At 40.8% G+C, this 20,102-nt stretch overlaps 1 protein-coding gene and 1 pseudogene across 1 annotated transcript; both read left to right on the top strand.

Moving 5' to 3' along the window:
- The first annotated feature begins 4,506 nt into the window (after positions 1-4,506).
- Positions 4,507-6,898, top strand: LOC101726713 (phosphatidylinositol-3,5-bisphosphate 3-phosphatase MTMR2-like; annotated as a pseudogene).
- A 7,113-nt stretch (positions 6,899-14,011) lies between these two features.
- LOC101697316 (olfactory receptor 2T5-like) lies at positions 14,012-14,974 on the top strand. The gene has a single exon (XM_004841936.1). The coding sequence runs from the start codon at positions 14,012-14,014 to the stop codon at positions 14,972-14,974; it is 963 nt and encodes a 320-aa protein (XP_004841993.1).
- The last annotated feature ends 5,128 nt before the right edge of the window (positions 14,975-20,102 follow it).

Here is a 20,102-nt window from a genome sequence, read left to right as displayed (position 1 = left end):
CACATAGCCAGGAAGGCTGCGATCTTTCGCATACTTCTCTGTTCCTGAGGCAAGGTAACACCAACCTTGGGACTGGGGGGCCTGTAACCTGGCCCCCACCAATATATACACATTGTGGCTGGTCCCCAACACATGACCACTTAGCCAGCACTGCAGAAGACAACTAAGAGAATCCTACACACAAAAGAGGAAGTGTAGTTACGCTATTGAGAATTAGGACAGAATCAATCCAAAAATGACAAGAATTAGTCATTGTAGAAAGAAATCACCTTTCTACAATATCTCTGAGTGTAAATGGCATTAATTCTCCAGTTGAAGACACAGACTAGCAGACTGGATTAAGAAACGACACCCAGGGCCTGGGATTTAGCTCAGTGGTTTCGCCACCTGCTGCACAGGCGCAAGGACCCGAGTTTGATCCCTGGTACCAAAAAAAAGAAAAAAGAAACAACACCCAATTCTTTACTGGTTATAAGAAAAACACCTCACTAGCAAAGACAATCTCAGACTGAAGGTAAAAGTGTGAACAACAGTATTCCATGCAGAGAACCTGAAAACAAGCAGCAGTAACTATGCTCATATTCTGACACAACAGATTTCAAAACAAAATTAGACAAGACAAAGAAGACCGCTGCATATAGGTAAAGGGAAAAATCCACCAAAACAATATGACAGTTATATATGCACTGAACATTGGTGGATTCAATTTTATGAAATAAACCTTACTTAACCTAAGGTGATACATACCATAGGGTGACTTCAGTACTTCGCTCTTATCGATAGATACATTATCCTGACAAGAAATTAACAGAGAAACATCAGAGTACAGCTACACCATAGTTCAAATCACTTGACACATGTCTCTAGAATTTTCTAACAACTACAGAATACCCAGACTTCTCAGCAGCTCATGGAACATTGTTGTACAACAACAGATAATATTTTAAGCTTTAAAGGAAGCCATAACACATATCACAAATTGAAGTAATTTCTTGCATTTTATCAGATAATAATGGCAAGAAACTAGAAATGGACAAGAGAAACCACAGAAAGTACAAGCACTTGGAGATTAAACAATTCATTTTGAGTGATCAGTAGACTATTGAAGAGACCAGGAAGGAAATTTTAAAATTCCTACAATCAAATGGAAATACAACAGACCAGAATCACTGGGATACATCAAATGCAATTCTAAAAGAGAAGTTTATAAAGATTATAGCTATGAGTGCCTACATCAAAAAATCCCATAGGCCATGTGTAATGGTGCATGCCTGTAATCCCAGCACTTGGGAAGCTGAGGCAAGAGGATTGCCATGAGTTGGAGGGTAGCTTGAGCTATATAGTGAGTTCAAGGCCAGCCTGGACTACAGAGCAAGACCCTGTCTCAAACCCCTTTCCCCCAAAAGAATGTAATGATGTACCTCAAAATCTTAATAATACAAGAACAAACCAAAACCAAACCCAACAGAAGGAAAGAAATAATGAAGATCATAATAGAAATTAATGGTATAGAAACTAAAAGAATAACATACAGGATCAATGAAACAAAGAACTGGTTCATTGAAAAGATAAACAAGATTGATAAACCCTTAGCCAAACTAAGCAGAAGAAAGAGAAAGAAGATCAGATCAACACAATGAGACATGAAAAGGGCAATGTCAAGCAGGTATCACAAGATTATGAGGGACTACTCTAAAAAATCTATATTCTGATAAATTGGATACTCCTAAAGAAATGGATAAATCTCTAGACATATAAAATCTACCAAAGCTAAATCAACAGGATATTAAAAAAAAACCTAAACAGACCAATAATAAGCAATGAGATTGAAAGAATAATAACAGCTCTTCTAATAAAGAAAAGTCCAGGACTAGATAGGTTTACCATTGAATTTTACCAGACTTTTAAAGAACAAATAACCAGTGCTTCCCCAAACCATTCCATGAAATATAAAGTGGAAAGGATACTTCCAAACTCATAGTGAAAGACCAACATCACCCTGATACCAAACTGGACACAACTACAACAACAAAAAGAAAATTCTAGTCTAATACCTTTAACACAGATGCAAAAAGCCATAGTAAGATATTTTGCAAACCTAACTAAAGATCACATAGTGATCAGGTTGGCTTCATTCATGGATGCAAGAATGTTTTAACACAGGCAAATCAATAAACATAATACATTTTAACAAGATAAAAATCATATGATCATCTAATAGTCGAAGAAAAAACTTTGACAAAATATAGCATTCCTTCATGATAAAAACCCTAAAAAAATTAGTTATTGAAACATCACTTCCTAATATAATAAAACCATATATGATAAACTCACAATCTATATTATTCTGAATGGGGAAAAAACTAAAAATGTGTTCTCTGAAACCAGGAACAAGGTAAAACTATCCACTCTTACCACTCTTATTCCATATAGTTCTTAACATTTTCACTAGTTAGGTAGGAGAAAGAAATAAAAGGGATAAAAGTAAGAAATAAATCAAATAATATTTGTTTGCAAATTATATGATTCTGTATTTTCCTGATGGCTAAAGAATTTGAACATTTTTTTCATATAACTTTGGCCATTTGTATTTTTTTTGGAAGTATCTGATTGGGCTATTTGTTTTTTGTTGTCAATGTTTTTTATTTCTTTATATATCCTGTATATTAATTCCTGTCAGAAGAGTGTCTGGCAAAGATTTTCTCCCACTCTGTATGCTATCTCTTCATTCTGCTGTCTGTTTTGTTTAACAAAAGATTTTTAATCTGGTGCAATGCCATTTATCAATTCTTCCATTGTTTTTCATTCTTCTAAAGTCTTATTCCATAAGTCTTTGTGTGTGCCTATGACTTCAAGTGTTTCTCTATATTTTTTTCTAGCACTTTCAATGTTTCAGGTCTTATACCTACTCTTTTAACCATTTTAAGTTGATTTGTGTACAGGGTGAGAGGCAGGAACCCAGGTTTAACTGCCTGTGTGCTGATCTACTTTCCCCAGCAGCATTTGTTAAAGAGGGTCCCTTTTTTCCAACATATATTTTTGGCCCTTTTGCAAGAACCAGGTAATGTCAATGTGTGGGGTTCTTTCTGGGCTCTTCATTCTATTCCACTATCTAATTGTCTGGTTTTATGCCCATGCCATGCTGTTTTTGTTACTATGAGTTTGAAATGTATTTTGAATTTGGATATTGAGATGCCTTCAGCATTGCTCTTTTTACTCATAGGCTTGTTTTGGCCATTCTGGGATTTTGTTTCCATATGTATTTTAAGATTGTTTTTCCTAGCTCTGTATCTTGATTGGGGTCACATCAAATCTGTAGATTACTTTCAGGATGTGGCTACCTCAGCATTCTGCCAGTCCATGAACGTGTAGTCTTTCCATCAGGTAGTGTCTTCTTCAATTTCTTTCTTCAGTATTCTGTAGACACTGAAGACCTTTCATTGTAAAGGTCTTTTACCTCCTTGGATAGGCTTATCCCTAGGGGTTTCAATTTTCTAAACTATTGTGAATGGAGGTTTAAAAATTTCCTTCTCAGCAGGCTGATAATTGATATCTAGACAAGCTATGGATGTGTGTATGTTGATTTTGAATCTTGCCACTTTGCTGGGTTTGTTCATCAGATTTACAAGTCTTCTGGTGGAGTTTTTAGGATATTCTAAGAAAAAGATCATACCACCTAGAAAAAAGGAATAATTTAACTTTTTAAATTTCCTATTTTTTTCTTATATTTCTTTCTCTTGCCTAATTGCTCTGGCTAAAATTTCAAGTACTATGTTGAATACTAGTGGTGAAAGTAGAGCCTTATTCCTTATTTTAGAGGAAATACTTTCAGATTGTCCCCTCTGTGTGACAATGGTTGCTAGTCTGTGACATATGTAGCCTTTATTATAACGAGGCAAGACCCTTCTATACCCTTCTAGAGAAAAAGAAAAAGGCATTATAGAAGTGATGTAAAATGAGGAAGAAAATAGTAAGAAGAAAGATGCTAAAAGTGGAGGAAATGAGCAAGAAGAAAAAAGGAGAGGTAAAATGGAACTGAAGCAGGGAGACAGGAAAGTAGAACAATCATGTAAATTAAACATAAGCAAAATCATGAGAAGAAATAAATATAAAATAAAGAACACTAAAACTGCAGATAATTTTACATGGGACAAATGGAGCACTAAGAGATGAGAGGACAGAATAATGCAAAAACCAGAAATGACCCCATGGGGAGCGGTGGGAAGCTCCTCCTGGCTAAGGCATCTGTGCGGAGAAGCAGCCTGCCCGGGGGCGGCCAGGAGCCCCTGTCTGCAGTGTCCAGCACAGGGGCAGGGACAGCCTCCTCCCACCCCTCTGTGTGGGCGTCCAGCAGTGTGGCAGAAGACCAGGGGTCGCTCCCTCCCAGGCCTGTGCTGGCCTGACTTCGGCCCCCGCCCGGCACACTTTGCACTCGGTCCTCGGCCCTTCTGCACAGCAGCCGAGGAGGTCACTTCAGCCTTTCTCTCCAGCTGTCCCTCCTGCATCATGCAGAAGAGCTCAAGCTGTGGGAGTTTTGGCTCCCAGCCCACGGTGGCTCTGCCGCCCAGTGTGGACTCCCTATCCAGGGGTTGAACCTAGGGGCTCCACATAGAACTACATCCCCAGCCCAGGTTAATGTGTTAAGAGCCATTGGCATTTGAAAATCATCAGAAGTGGAGATAAAACATCTTAAAAATGATAATTTCCTCCACTTCTCATTCAGAGAATTCAGTGCATACAAAATCAGCTTCTGTTATATCATCAGATTCCATTTCAACTTCTGCAGACATCTTTTCTCCTCATTTGAGGGTCCTGAGGGAGTCTATCAAATTAGCAGAAATGGAAGAACTACCCTTGCTTCTAGGGGAAAATATTAAAGACATGGCTAAAGACATAACTTACATATGTCCATTCACTGGTACTGTAGTAGGAAAGCTTACTGTTAAAAACTACAGGTTATATTTCAAAAGCATGGAACGGGACCCCCCCCATTTGTTTTAGATGCTTCTCTTGGTGTGATAAGTAGAGTAGAAAAATTGGGTGTGCTTCTAATAGAGGTAAAAATTCCTATGGGTTAGAAACCATGTGCAAGGATATTAAGAATTTGCAGGGGTCAGGGATTTAGCTCAGTGGTTCCACCACCTGCCTCACAAGTGCAAGGTCCTGAGTTCAAGCTGTGGTACCAAAAAAAAAAAAAAAAGAGTATACAGGAATTTGCGATTTTCCCCTAAACCTAAGGGGCGAACAAGAAGATCCATATTTGAGAATCTGATGAAATATGCCTTTCCTGTTTCTAATAACTTGCCCTTTTTTGCTTCTGAATACAAAGAAATATTCCCAGAAAATGGATGGAAGTTATATGACCCTCTTTTAGAGTGTAGAAGGCAGGGAATTCCAAATGAAAGCTGGAGAATAACGAAAATAAATAAATGATATGAACTTTGAGTTACATATCCTGCACTCTTGGTTGTGACAGCAAATACTCCTGATGAAGAATTAAAGAGAGTGGCATCCTTCAGGTCAAGGGCCCATATCCCAGTTTTATCATGGATTCATCCTGAGAGTCAAGCCACAATCATGTGATGTAGCCAGCCCATGGTAGGAGTGAGTGGAAAGCAAAGTAAAGAAGATGAAAAATACCTACAAGCTCTCATGGATTCCAATGCCCAGTCACACAAATCTTTATATTTGATGCCTGACCAAGTGTTAACGCTGTTGCCAACAAGGCAAAGGGTGGAGGTTATGAAAGTGAAGATGCTTATCAAAATGCAGAGCTGGTTTTTCTGGATATCCCAATATTCATGTTATGAGAGAGTCATTATGAAAACCTAAGGAGATTGTATATCCAAATATTGAATAAACTCACTGGCTGTCTAACTTGGAACCTACACACTGGCTGGAGCATATTAAGCTTCTTTTTTTTTTTTTTTTCTGGTACCGGGGATCGAACTCGGGTCCTTGCGTTTGTGCAGCAGGCGGCAAAACCACTGAGCTAAATCCCCAACCCAGTATTAAGCTTACTCTTGCAGGGGCTCTTAGGATTGCGGACAAGGGAAAGCCAGGGAAGGCTTCTGTGGTGGTGCATTGCAGTGATGGTCGGGATCATACAGCTCAGCTAACTTCCTTTGCTGTGCTCATGTTAGATGGATACTGTCAAACCATCCGAGAATTTGAAGTCCTTGTGGAAAAGGAGTGGCTAAGCTTTGGATATCGATTCCAACTAAGAATTGGCCATGGAGATAAGAACCATGCAAGGTCTGGGGATTTAGCTCAGTGGTTCCACCACCTGACTTGCAAAGGCATGGTCCCAAGTTCGATCCCCAGTACCAAATAAACAAAAAACAAACAACAAAAAAGCCACAAACAAACAAAGAACCATGCAGATGCGTACAGAACACCTGTTTTCCTTCAGTTTATTGACTGTGTCTGGCAAATGACAAGAGAGTTTCCTACCGCATCTGAAATCAATGAGTATTTCCTCATTACCATTCTGGGCCACCTATACAGCTGTTTATTTGGAACATTCCTCTGAAACAGTGAACAGTAGAGAGGAAAAGAGAATCTTCCTGAAAGGACTGTGTCGCTCTGGTCTTATATAAATAGCCAGTTGGAAGACTTTACTGGTCTTCTCTCTGGGAGCCGTTCCAATCCTGCCCTTTATCCAGTAGCCAGCATGCGCCACCTAGAGCTCGGGGTGGGAAATTACACCAGGTGGAATCCACGGATGAAACCACAGGAACCTATTCACAGCAGATATAAAGAACTTCCTGTTAAACGAGCAGAGCTTCGGAAAAAAGTAGAAGAACTACAAAAAGAAATTTCCAACCCATCAACCTCATCCTCAGAGAGAGCCAGCTCTCCTGCACATTGTGTCACTCCTGTCCAAACTGTTATGTGAAAGAACTATTAGATTAGGGGCATCATTGCTATGAACTCTTCATTACAGTGGCAGCTTTATGAGTAGAAATTCTTCCATATTTGAACACATTTACAAGGGAAAAAGTTCAGATACTTTATCTATTTTGTCTAATATGAGTTTAGAGCTATAGCAGTATGGGTGGCTCCATTTGTAATTATACAATTATGACACTAATCTTATGTCACCCAAAAGATATTAAAATATTTCAATTCTGTATCCATACTGGGAAAAACTTTGGGATCTGGATAAGAGGAAAATACAAACCACTTTAGAAATATACCACTGGATGGAAGAAAGCTCACTGCACAGGAAAATAAGTTTTCAGACCAAATTGACATTGAAATTTTGTGATATCACATACATTGCCTTGATGTACGACAGATTAAAATTATATAATATTCCTTTCTTTTGCTGTGATTGATTGACCATGATCCACTTTCAACCTCCATGCTCAAGAGTAAAAGGCACAAATATGAAAATGTTATGGTATAGTCAAAAACTGCTGCTAACATTGTTTAGATGCTTGACTAGAGTGTTTCAGATGGCTGTTCCAAAATGACGCTTTATAGACCTGTTTGTGGGGGGTGAAAGGGACAAAGCAGCAGCCATTATGAATTGAAAGAATTCCATATGCTTCAAAATTTGTCCAGTTACAAGAAACATCATGAAAAGTATTTTAAAAACTCATTTATCCCACTTTACTTAATGCTAATTGGAAAGTTCTCAGGCAATATAGACTTTCCTTAAGTCTGTATAAACAGTTTATGGTGATAAGTTGTGCCCAAAACTTACATGAATTACTTTACTATTTTCCTTTGCAAATTCTATAATTCCATCAAATGATTAAGTCTACCAAAGAACATATTGCATGCAAAGATGAATACAATCTCAGTGCCAGTAAAAGAAACCTTGCTTCACTGTTCACCTGAGTTTGGTGCTAGTGTAAACATTCGACTCTCTAATGTCTACTTTATATATAAAGAGCCATATGTAAGGTACTGTAATAAAGGAGCTTCTTATCCCTTGGTCTTTTAATTAAAAGAAATTTCAGCTAATTTAAAACTTTGTCCTTGTCCAAAGCTGATTATCTTGTTTGTTTGTTTTTAACCCCTAAAAATGTTAGACATTTTTTGAGGAGTATTTGCTGCAAGTGGAAATGTTTAATTTGAATCCAAGTCAAACAAATACAGTACTTTTACACTTATTAATTCAGTATAGCCTAAACTTTAGCTATGCTGTTCATCTTGCAATAAAGATACATGGTTTCTATTTAGTACATCCAATAGTACCAAAATTGGTACCAAAATGATTTGGTTATTGTGTGAAATCTGTTGTAAGAAAATTTAAACAGGGTATTTAAGTAGTCAATCAGTAGTAAAGCTAAGAGACTTCAAATATTTCAAAAATCCAAAAACAAGAAGAAAACCAAGGGTCTGCCCAGAGCTCTGCCTGCACCCGGCTGCCCTGTGTATGTGTGGGACCAGCTAGGGTGTCCCGAGCTTTGCTGTCCGCATGGCCAGCAGGGGCAACTGCATTTAGACTGCAGCCAGTGCTTTTTGGTGCCTGTACCTTGGCCACTTCTGAGCTGTGCCCATTGTCCTGCTCCTCAGCCCCGATGAGTAACCAGTGCACCTTCCAAATGCATGAGGCTTTGGAGCCATTTTAGCTACAAACCGTAATATGCATTAAAATTAAATTTAACCCTAAAGCAACATAGATAGCAGGTGAATGACAGGAAATGGGACACATAAGTAAAGAAGGTAGAAGAAAAAGAAATGAGGACACACTCTGCAGGAGACCAGCTTGAAACTGCACTGAGCAGGCTTAAGATATTATTGATTTGACTTAGAATTCGGCCATTGATTAAAATTATAAGTCACTTCAAGGCCTAAGTGTGATTTGCTAATTGACTATTGTTCGGTGACAGACTTCCCTAGGCCAACGGTCACAGTTGAGGTCTCAATGATCAATGAGGCTGTGACATCTCTATAGCAAGGAAACCCTGCAGCTGGGGAATTAGGACCCTGTGCGGCCATTCTCCAAGATCAAACCTTAGCTAAAGATAACACAGGTGGCTTGTTAGCGGTGACCTGAAAGATAGCACAGGTGCCGTGTTAACTGTGACCTGGCCTTCACAAGGATACATACTTCCTCCCCTTTCACAGTCTGCCTCATTAGTGCATTAGTTCTGCTATTTCCTACATTTGCCCTCACGCCCTCTTGCTGTGCTGTATAATCATGGATACTGACTAATCCCCAGCCCATGGTCTCAGCCAGGACAGAGCTAAGACCAGGTGTCTTTAGCCAGAGGAGAGCTAAGATTAATTCCTGGCCCCCCAAGTAATAAACTATTATTCATTATTCTTTGTATATTATTCTTTCATCCCCTGCTGTCCCCTCACTTAGGCAACCGGGAATCCCTTGGTAACTGGTAGGGTTATCAACCCTATAGTCCTCAATTCTATTCTCACAATAGTATCTATTAGTGAGGCTATATTTCACACATCAGTTGAATTGTTTCAGATTCTATAACTGTGAAAGATAGCAATATATCACAAAATTTACTTGGAGATTAAAGAGGAATGTACACATAGCTCTAGAAATTAGTTTATAGAGCAAAGAATGGTAAAGCTATACATTCACTTATTCGTATATGGCATGGATCAGATATCATTTATAATGGGAAGTTTTGACATTAGGATTAATATTGCTTAAGAATTTGAGTTGATGCTAATGTTGGAATTAATTAATAGAAGGTGTTCAGGGCTTAGGCTTCGTTACACAGGTTTCTTGTGTTATGCCAAACAACTGAATATTAAACCATGTAAGGAAATGGAGACCAAGGAAGTTTCAAAACTTGAGAAGCCACGTTCTTTAAGATGAATACACTGTACTGGAATATTGTACTTTGTAAACAAGTTACCAATTTTTTACTTGTGGTGTGATTTTTTAAAAAATTCTTTATGTATGTATATATATATATGTGTATATATATATATATAAATTAGGTTTAAATTATCAGAATACAAGGTTGCCCACAGGCAGCATTTGTTTGAAGACCCTCATTTTTAAATCTTCCCTGGTATCAAGTGCCCACTTCACTTTTCTCATATAGCTATTAAATATGCTTTGACCTTTGATGGATATTTTCTCTATTTAAGCATTTAGATATTTAAGAAGATTTTTTGTTTGCTTTCTTGATATTTTAATCAACGATTAGTATTAAATGCATTTCTATAGTTTTTCAAATACAGTTTAAAATTTTTTAAAGATCCAAGTAATCATTTAAATCAAATTACTTACCTATAAAATTATAAATGCATTTTAAAGAGTACAGATTGTTAATGAAACAAGATTTTGAAAAAAGGTAAGAGAGACAGAAGGGAGCTATTATGAAGCAAGGACATTTGCAGTTTTTCGATACCTGTTTGTAATCATGTTATTCAGTCAAGGCATTGTGGTTTGAATTTTGAAATTTAGAGAACCCCTTGAATATTTGTCTTTGGTGTAGAACATGACTGAAATAAGAACTGTACACATATAATTATATCAATGTAAATCTGAATAGAGCAAGACATGTTAACTTTTTATAAACTTGCCACTAGAGTCAATAAAGCAGCTTTTTTTAAGAAAAAAAAAGAATTTGAGTTTAAAAATCATAGGAAAAATTTTTAAAGACACAGGAAAACTAGAACTGTAGGGAAAGTAGTTGCTACTTTGGCTTTCTTAATTGCATTCTTTTTCAAAGTCCCAGAGAGGCTTTATTAACAGAAAACTTTGATCCAATCCCATATGAGCGTAGTCAAACCAGGGCTGATGTCACTGCTCCAAGTTCTGTGCACATTTAACCTGTCCACACCCGCCAGCTGGCATGTAGGGCTGCAGGACCGTCTGAGGGGCGCTCACCAGACAGGCAGAGAGCGCTTGGAGAGCAGAGGGCAGCCACTGCTCTGGACTCGTGGATCTGCTGCCGAAACTTTCTATTAGCTCTTGACGTTTCCTTCCTTTTCTCTAGGATATACTTTTCTGGAGAAAAGAAAATGTGCTTCCTTCTGAAAACTTCATGTAGCATCAATTTCCTGCAATGTATCAAGAAATGGGATTTTTATTTCCAATATGTATAGACCAAAGAATGTATTTCTTCTTTATTTTTACAAGGATGTATTTGCTTTCCTGAGACTGAAATGCTACAGAGAGAAAGTGATGTTTTACTTCACATGGGGGTGACTTCTAAGGGTGGCCATAATACTAGCAGCAGTGTCTCCGTCACATTTATGTTTCCTGGATGAAACTGAGTAGGGTTTAAATCTAACTCGTGGACCACAGAGGGAGGACGACGTTTCTGGGAGAACCGAGGCACTGAGCACTCTGCATCCACAGGCGTCCTCTCTCAGGTTAGTGGAGCTATGTTAGGCAGATACTCTGATGACCTGAAGTTTTAATGTGCAAAAGGAGAAAATAAGGTGAGTAAATACCTCATAGGCTCTCGGGGAAGGGGAAGTGCCAAAGCACTGGAACACTTCTGGGATGACCTCAGCTTCCCGTAATGGCTGGGTGTTATGCCACCAGCAGCATTAAGGATCCCCGAGTTAAACACACAGTAAGTTGTTTACTCGAGACTCGAGCAATAGAACTATGAAGACAAAGAACAAGCAGGCAGGTTGGGCCCCTGTGTAGCACACACAGTGTTTCTGCACCTTTCCAGGGTCCACGGTGGCTGCTGTGTGTGGATGATGACCTTGACTTCAACTGAACAAGGAGCAGTGGAGACGCTCCCAGCACCCTCACCCCACAACTCCTTCCTGTCTCCCTCTGTTCACCCAGCAGACCACACCTGGCACTCACACCTGCTGCTCACTGCCCTGATCCTGGCCCCCCTTCGTGTAGAAATACACACTGGGCCAGCAGGTGTGTCCTGCAGCTTGTTGGGAAGTTCTACATTTTGACAAAGGGCTCAGTGTCCATCTGCCAACGGAGGCAAAACCGATGGAAAGCAGTCCCCTGCGACTGTCCCAGGCTCATCTGACACAGCGAGTAAGGCTTTGAATACATTCACAGGATTGTCCATCTATTGCACCAGCTGCTCGGGACACGAGATTGTTAATGGGCTGGAGGTTAGAAACAACTTTTTGTATTATTACAGGAGTATAAAATGTCTTTGAATCTTGTAATTTTTCTCTTAAATATTCCCACGTCATACCATTGCTAGTGTCTTCCCAGAAGGAAGAAATATTAGTTCCTTCCTGTTAGGGAGGGCTATGAAAATTTAAATTCACTATGTCAGAAGAGGAAAAGTTGAAAATGTCAAGATGTTATTGATGCTCATCAGAAAGAGCATATATACTTTCTGCCAGCTGCACTTTATTACTTATTCAATAGCTTGTTAAAAATTCTACTTTGAATCACTTATACTCTCTATAAACAACCTTTTCTATTCATGGACTGACAGTGACCTCATTAAGAGTAACCGTGTTCCACATGACCTGGATTTGTTTTCAGCACCCAGCATGGTGGTGGTCCAAGAGCAGCAACTTGGAGGAAACAGGGAAATGGACTCGGAGACTTCACAGTGGTGTGCAGTTTTTCTTTCCACTTCGAGGTTTTCATGCAAACTCAGTTATGGTGGTCAATAAAGTACCTGATGTTTGCAAAAACATCCAAATCTTTAGTAAATAACAGCGATCCTACAAAGCGCAGTTACTTCTTTGAGATCCAATAGTAGGAGCTTTAAGGACATGAACTTGGAAAATGTACAGTAGAAAACAAAAAGATGGGATTTTCCCATAAAGCTACGCTTAACCAGGGTTAAATTAATAAATATATAACCTACACATGTATTTCGACTTATATATTCATGTGCATATGTTTATATCAATCTCTATTTAAAGTTCATACAGATTTATATGCAGCAAGTATGTAGGAACATATTTTCAAATAGAAATTGTTTTCTTAAAGTGTGTTTTATGCTTCATTTATCTGTAGGTCTTTTCCCACCTTATGATGAAAACCAAATTGTTAATTCTATAACTAGGCACTAAAACTGGAGATCTGAGAGTGTGTCTCATCCAGCAAGGCCCTTAGCAGCCACTGTAAGGCAAGCTACTCACGGTAATCAGTGCCACTAGGAAACTCTAACAGTGGGTCTATTTATTCAGTTGGCTATGGCACCATTCTAGCCTCTTGCTTGACCTTGCTTCATTAAATCTTCAGGAGCTTGAAATCCAATATTATTCTCATCTTTCTTTTAGGTACAGAAGATAGAGGGCTGCAGGTAGAAGAGGAGCAGGATGGACAGTTGGCTACGGGCACAGTGAGGGCTTCTCTCCACAGTGCTTGGTCTCTAGGGTTGGACCTACTGGTGAGAACATGCGGCTCATTAACCACAGAACCTCGTAGTATGGCCCATGGGCAGTTTCAGTATTTGAATTGGCTTTCCCAAATTATATTTCAATTACTTTCCACATACTTTCTATGTGCAAGACACCTCTGGAAGTTTTTTAAATCCCAGTTGGGGCTGAATGTGGCAACACATGCTTGAAATCCAGCTTGTACTCTAGGAGGCTGAGGCAGGCAGATTGCAAGTTCCAGCCCACTCTGGGCCAAAAAAAAGCTAGGGGTTTTATTTAGGGAGAAGGACCTGGGTTCAATCCCAGAACAGGAAAATAACAGCAGTGGAGTTGACCCTTATACCAGAGAAGTTAAGACTTACCACATCAGTAACAAAATTCTGAAAACAATGAGTTTTGGTTTACATTTCTTCCATTTTCTGACTGACACTGTGTTACCATGGGACAAGGATTCTGCAGATTTCTAATGCTTGTTCATAGAGAACACTGTGACCAAGAAAGTTCGTGTGAACTCCAAAGACAATGCTGTAAGTCACAATCCCTTTTGGCCGTAATTATGAATTAGTTCCTTTAAATCTGATGAATTGTAGGCAACTTACAATCATCAGGTTCCCAGGCCTGTGGGGCTGCCTCTGCTTGTGCAGTCAGGTTCGTGCGCACACCTGCATGATGCTCACTAAACAGTCTTCCAGAGGGTCACGTTGCATTAACCCCCAACTTCTCTTCCTGGTCCAGGTGGAACCCCATGGACAACCCCACCTGGATGCCCAACCGCACTGGATGGGTGGATTTCATCCTGGTGGGGCTCTTCCCTCGGTCCAGACACCCAGCTCTGCTGTGCCTGGTCCTCTTTGTGATGCTCCTGATGGCCTTGTCAGGAAACGCACTGCTGATCCTCCTGATACGCGCCGACACCCGCCTCCACACACCCATGTACTTTCTCATCAGCCAGTTGTCCCTCATGGACATGGTGTACATTTCCACCACTGTGCCCAAGATGCTCATGGACCAGGTCATGGGTGAGAACAGGATCTCAGCTCCTGAGTGTGGAATGCAGATGTTCCTCTACTTGACCGTAGTTGGCTCAGAGTTTTTTCTTCTGGCAGCCATGTCCTATGACCGCTATGTGGCCATCTGCCGTCCCCTGCATTACCCTATCCTGATGAGCCACAGAGTGTGTCTCCTCCTTGCATCTGGCTGCTGGTTCCTGGGGTCAGTGGACGGCTTCATGCTGACCCCTGTGACCATGACCTTCCCCTTCTGCCACTCCCGGGAGATCCATCACTTCTTCTGTGAAGTCCCAGCTGTGATGAAGCTCTCCTGCTCAGACACCTCGCTCTATGAGGCGCTCATGTACCTGTGCTGTGTCCTCATGCTCCTTATCCCCGTGACAGTCATCTCAAGCTCCTACACCTGCATCCTCCTCACCGTGCTCAGGATGAACTCAGCAGAGGGCCGGAAGAAGGCGCTGGCCACCTGCTCCTCCCACATGAGCGTGGTGCTTCTCTTCTATGGTGCTGCCGTGTACACCTACATGCTTCCCAGCTCCTACCACACCCCCGAGAAGGACATGGTGGTGTCTGTGTTCTACACAATACTCACTCCTGTGCTGAACCCCTTAATCTATAGTCTTAGGAACAAGGATGTCACAGAAGCTCTGAAGAAAATGCGCAGTGTGAGACCTGCCTTTCACGACATGGTAAAATAGGGAATGCATGTACTCGTGGGTTCAGTTCCTCCTCTCTGCTCATCCGAGATTTCGGGTCTTATGGGACCATTGTTCCTCAGACTCTCACATCATGAGGGCTCATTCCACACTTGTCCCTTTTTCGGGAATTGCTTCACTGTACTGGAAAGATCTCCATTTGTGCCCTCTTTGTCCATTCAGATACTTATACAATTGGGTAGTTTTGATGTTATATTTTCTGTAGTTGATGACTGGTCTTTGACTATGTAGAAGAATTTTCATATTTTTAGGAGACACATGTTGAGATATTTAGAGAAAAAGGTCATTAGGTTTTCTACAGACTAGGGACAGAGAGAAACAATGACGTGAAAGGGGGTGCATTATTAACAGTGGAGGTGTTTACCTACAGAGTCTATAGAAGTTCATTCTCCTATTCATTTTCATGCTAATTTTCCAGAAATATAGATTTATATACAAATGAAGAGTTAAATATGTATACATTCTCCCTTGTTTGAGTCTCTACTTGGTAGCAGTGTGACTTTATGTCTAAGAAACCATGTTCATTTCAGTGTGCATGATCAGTACTGAGATACTTCAGCTATGTGCTCACCGTCATGGGAGATTAATTTGTTTCTGTGTGCATGGTCAGATCCCACAGCTCTAGTGCATGTGGCCTCTCGATAACATTAGTGTTCTGTGGCAGATTGAGGGTTCAACAACATTCATGAACCTGTGGGGAAAATATTAATTCTGACTAGAAGAACAATTTAGGGCATCTCCCTGCAAGAGGCAGCTTCTGAACTGAGCTGTGAGTTACCTTACTTATTTATAATCCAGTAGAATGGATGGCAGCAGGCATTCAATCTTTCATTTATTCAACACACATCTTATGCTACACTGTAATAAAAATAATATATAAATAAGATTAAAATTTGAATCACAAAAATTACTTCCTCCAAAATTTCCCAGCTCTCTCAAAACTGATCCAAGGGGCAGCAGGAGGAGGCACTCAGAAGCCATAGGATAGAAATACCCGAGAGGAGATCAGTGGAAATAACAAGACAGATCAATCAGTTGCTTGGTGAGTTCAAAGAAGATATAACTAAATAGGCAAATTTAGTTGAGAATTTCTGTTCAGGTTAAATGAGCCTTCTCTACTGCTCTGTTCTGTTGGAAATGCCAGTGATACCACGTGCTCACATGAAGTTGAGAGATTTAAAACCACACTGATAACATCACCTCTCTTCTGTTAGATTGGCCATTATCAAAAAGACAAAAATACCAAATGCTACCAAGAGTGTAGAGAAGGAGCACCCTTACCTACTATTGGCAGGGAGATAAATTATTCCAGTCATTATGGAAAACAGTATAGAGATTCTCCAAAATTTTTAAATAGAACTACTATTTTATCTAGTTATCCTACTACTGGGTGTATTTCCAAAGGAAATGAAATTGGTGTACCAGAGAGGTGTGCTGGTGTACCTGGCCTCGCGTAATCATTGCAGCATTCTTAACAGTTGCAAAGCAATAGAAAAAACCAAAGTGTCCATCAGGAGTTGAATGGATGAAGTTAGTTGTGATGCGTGCACACAGTGGAGTGCTGGTTCAGCCACACATACACAACACAATCAAAATCCTGTCATTTGCAATAACATGGCTAACCTGGAGTATACTGCATTAAGTGAAATAACCCAGGAGCCACTGCTCATAATTGCAATTTTTAAAACTATGTCCTAAAAGTTGAGGGTAGAATAGTGATCACAAGGGTCCAGGGCAGGTGAGTGCAACGGGTACAATGTTACCATGAGGTGGGAAGAAGAAACTGTGCGGTTGTAGTCACCGTAGGGCGAATGCAACTAACAAAAACGTACTGTGTGTCCCACAAGCGCGGGGAAACGGTATTTTGAATGCCCTCAGGACAAAGAAATGACAAGTATTGGATCAACTGAAAGCAGTTAAGGTGATAGCTAAGTTCCTTTGCCAAAGGAAAGGAAGCACTTCTTTCATTCTTCAGGTCTTTGAAACATCCCAGGGACCGGCCATGCACAGGGACATCCTGAAGGTCCCGGCTTCCTCCAAGCTCCTTGTGCTGTTTGCCCAGTGGAAACAGAAGTGGTCGCAACTTCGCTGCCCATTTCCTGACGTCTGCACAAGGCCTTGTACTTCTAGGAAGCATCTCGGAGCTGGCAGCCCAAGGTGGGTCCCCAAACAAATGGACAGGCTGCGGGGCTTCAGGGCAGCTGGCATGGGGTCTGCTCAACTCCACCACCGACCTGTTCCCCCCGGTCAGAAGCTGCGCACCTCTGCAATGAGAAGATTAGAAAGGGAACAGAGAGCCATCGGGCTCAGGGGGACAACACGTCCCGGAACTGAGACTTATGGAGAGATGCTGTCTTTTGTTGGTATAACATAGGGGAAAATATTCACATGTCCTATTGGAATACTGCCTGGGAAATCTAATTATGTTTGCCTTCTCTAAACAAATAACAGTACGGCGTTTCTAAATTATCTACTTACTGAAACTGATCATTACATCCAAAACCCAAAGACAAAAGCACCCAAAATGACCAACTAGAGTTTCCCGGCATACTTCATCCTCCCCAGCTTGTCGGAGAGGCCCCAGATAGCGATGGCTCTCCTCTGGGCCACTGTCATCTTCTACACCATGATCGCCCCCAGCGACTCAGCTGTCACCCCGCTGCCCCGTGTGGTCCCGCATCTCCACAGCCCCGTGTCCTTCCTCCTCCACAGTCTTTCCCTCCTGGAGCTCTGCTTCACCACAACCACCATTAGAAGACTAATTGCACAATAAATTCTGAAGAATGTAAATTATTTCTTAAATGATTTAACTTCCATGAGCCAAATATTCTAGAACTATTGAGTAGATACTTTAAAAATTATTTACTATTCAAATTTTTAAATGAAGTGTAGACAGAACTTTGTTTTATGGATATTCTTATGTAAGCTTGAAGAAAGGAAAATTTTCCTTCAGTTTCCCAAGTCTTTCCTTTCTAACTTGGGTCTGAGGATGGAGATTTAAAAGCAGAAAGCAGATTCTACCTGCATGTTTTTCCTTTATTCTTCCTTTCTTTGGACTTGTCAGAAGGTGAAGCCATCACACGTAAGAACACAGGAGAGGGGCTGGGGATTTGGCTCAGTGGTTTCACTGCCTGCTGCAGAAGCACAAGGACCCGAGTTCAATCCCCAGTACCAAAAAAAAAAAAAAGAACGCAGGAGAGATGGGCCCTTAGCACTTAAAAGTAACACACTTTTAATTTCATTTCTATATGACTTCAAAACTGTTAAAAATGTAGACAGATGTGTTTTCCTACTATTTAAAATAAAGGGTGTGATAAATTTAATACAAAATAAATATTCGCATATATTTTATAAAATGAAATGTCTCCTGAATTCTGTTATTTTCTTGGTAGTGAAACTGTGAAATACAACTTTACCAAAATCTAAGTAAATTTTTTTGCAAATGGATTCATATATTAAAGGATGATACCAGTAATTAAGCAAAATATATTGTGTCAGAAATTCCTTCAAGTGTTACTAAATGCTTTCTTGGCTCTTAACCTGGCAGAAATACCGAAGATACCACCGGCATAGAAGCATGGTAGAGAAATCCACTCTAGGTTACCAAAGGGTCATCAGGGTGGTTGTCAGATGTAACTATGAAGAACTGGTGCAGGCACATTTCTGAGAGGGCCAAGGCATGGCTGACAAAAGGCTTGGCGAGCAGATGGCCCAGGGCTAGAGGCCAAAATACAGACTTGTGTGGAGGGGAAGATATTTAACCCGAACTAAACCTGATGCAATGTGTGCATATACCAAGATGCCACAGGGTTCTCATTATTATGAACAAATTTTATGTTTTCATGTATCAGTTCAAATAAACAACTAAAGTGATCCTGTGCTCACACAAAACATGAGCCCTCGGGAAGGTTAAAGGGACGTACGAGTCGGGATATGCACAGGGATACAAGGCGTTTTCAGCCCCTGACCACAACACAGGCTTACTTCCTGCGCATGTGACCCCCCGTGTGTCTGCACTGACGCCCCAGGGCCATCGTCTCTGTGCCTGTGGCTAGGAGTTCCGAGTCGCCTTGTCCGTGGAGCGTCCATCCACACGCACTCCCGACAGGACAGACCCGGCAGGGCAGCCACCGGTGACACCTGCATGCTTTCCCCCAAAATGTCACCCACATCATGTCCTCTCGTATTCGGGGATCAGAGAAGGAAAACGCAGCCCAGCAGCCTCACGTGGTGATTGTTACAAAGGCTGCTGACGGCGGGTGTGGAAGCCACGTGTTGCTTCCCCTCCGCTCCCTCTGGCATTTTCTCTGGCGTTTTCTCTGTCGTTTTGCTCGCCCAATGGGTGCATCATGTTTTTATAATAATTTCCGTGTTTATTCCTGGCTTCCGCCTGTGAAATGCTCCCACGTGCCTATCGCTGCCTTCCAGTTAGCGGCTGACTGACCCTTCGCAGCCCCCGCCCCGGTCCGCCCAGGAAGCTGCGCTCCACGCACAGAAGAGCACACGAAGGTGCGCTTGCGCAGTGAGGGGAGGTTGCATTGTCCGTTTGTAGGCTTGGCCCCAATTTCCGGTGTATCCCAGGTAGTTTCATGTGAACTGAGACTGGAATTTTCTTAAAGAATTAAAAAGTAAAAAATGGTTCTGACTAGTTCTTTTAAATTAATTTTATTGGTACATTTTAGGTGTACAATATAATGACATTCACCATTGGAAATTTGCACCTTTACATAGTCTCTCCTGGTTCTTATTTTTCACCCTTGCCCAGCCCTCCCTTCAACCCCTCCATTCCTCCCTATTTACAAAGATTTTGTTCCTATTTTTCCATTTTCTCATATTAATTCCATTCCCTTCTTTCCTCTCCCCTAGCCCTCCCACTTCCTTCCCCTTTGCCCCTTTTCTTCCTATTTCACATTACCTATTATACATTTAGTCCTTATTTACACTTTCAGTTTCTCACACCAGAGAAACTATTCAGTATTTACACATGTGTGTCCTATTTATTTCATTTAAAAGGATGGCCTCAATGTGCATCAATTTAGCTATAAATGTCTCTAATTTCTCATTTTTTATGGCTGAGTAGTACTCCATTTTATTTAAAAACCACATTTTC

Source organism: Heterocephalus glaber, unplaced genomic scaffold, assembly GCF_053883595.1.
Source record: "Heterocephalus glaber isolate CG9 unplaced genomic scaffold, H.glaber_assembly_v1.0 deba00001466, whole genome shotgun sequence".
Lineage (NCBI taxonomy): Eukaryota > Metazoa > Chordata > Mammalia > Rodentia > Bathyergidae > Heterocephalus > Heterocephalus glaber.
Note: the sequence above shows the minus strand (reverse complement) of the source record. Positions and strands in the feature narration are given on the sequence as shown.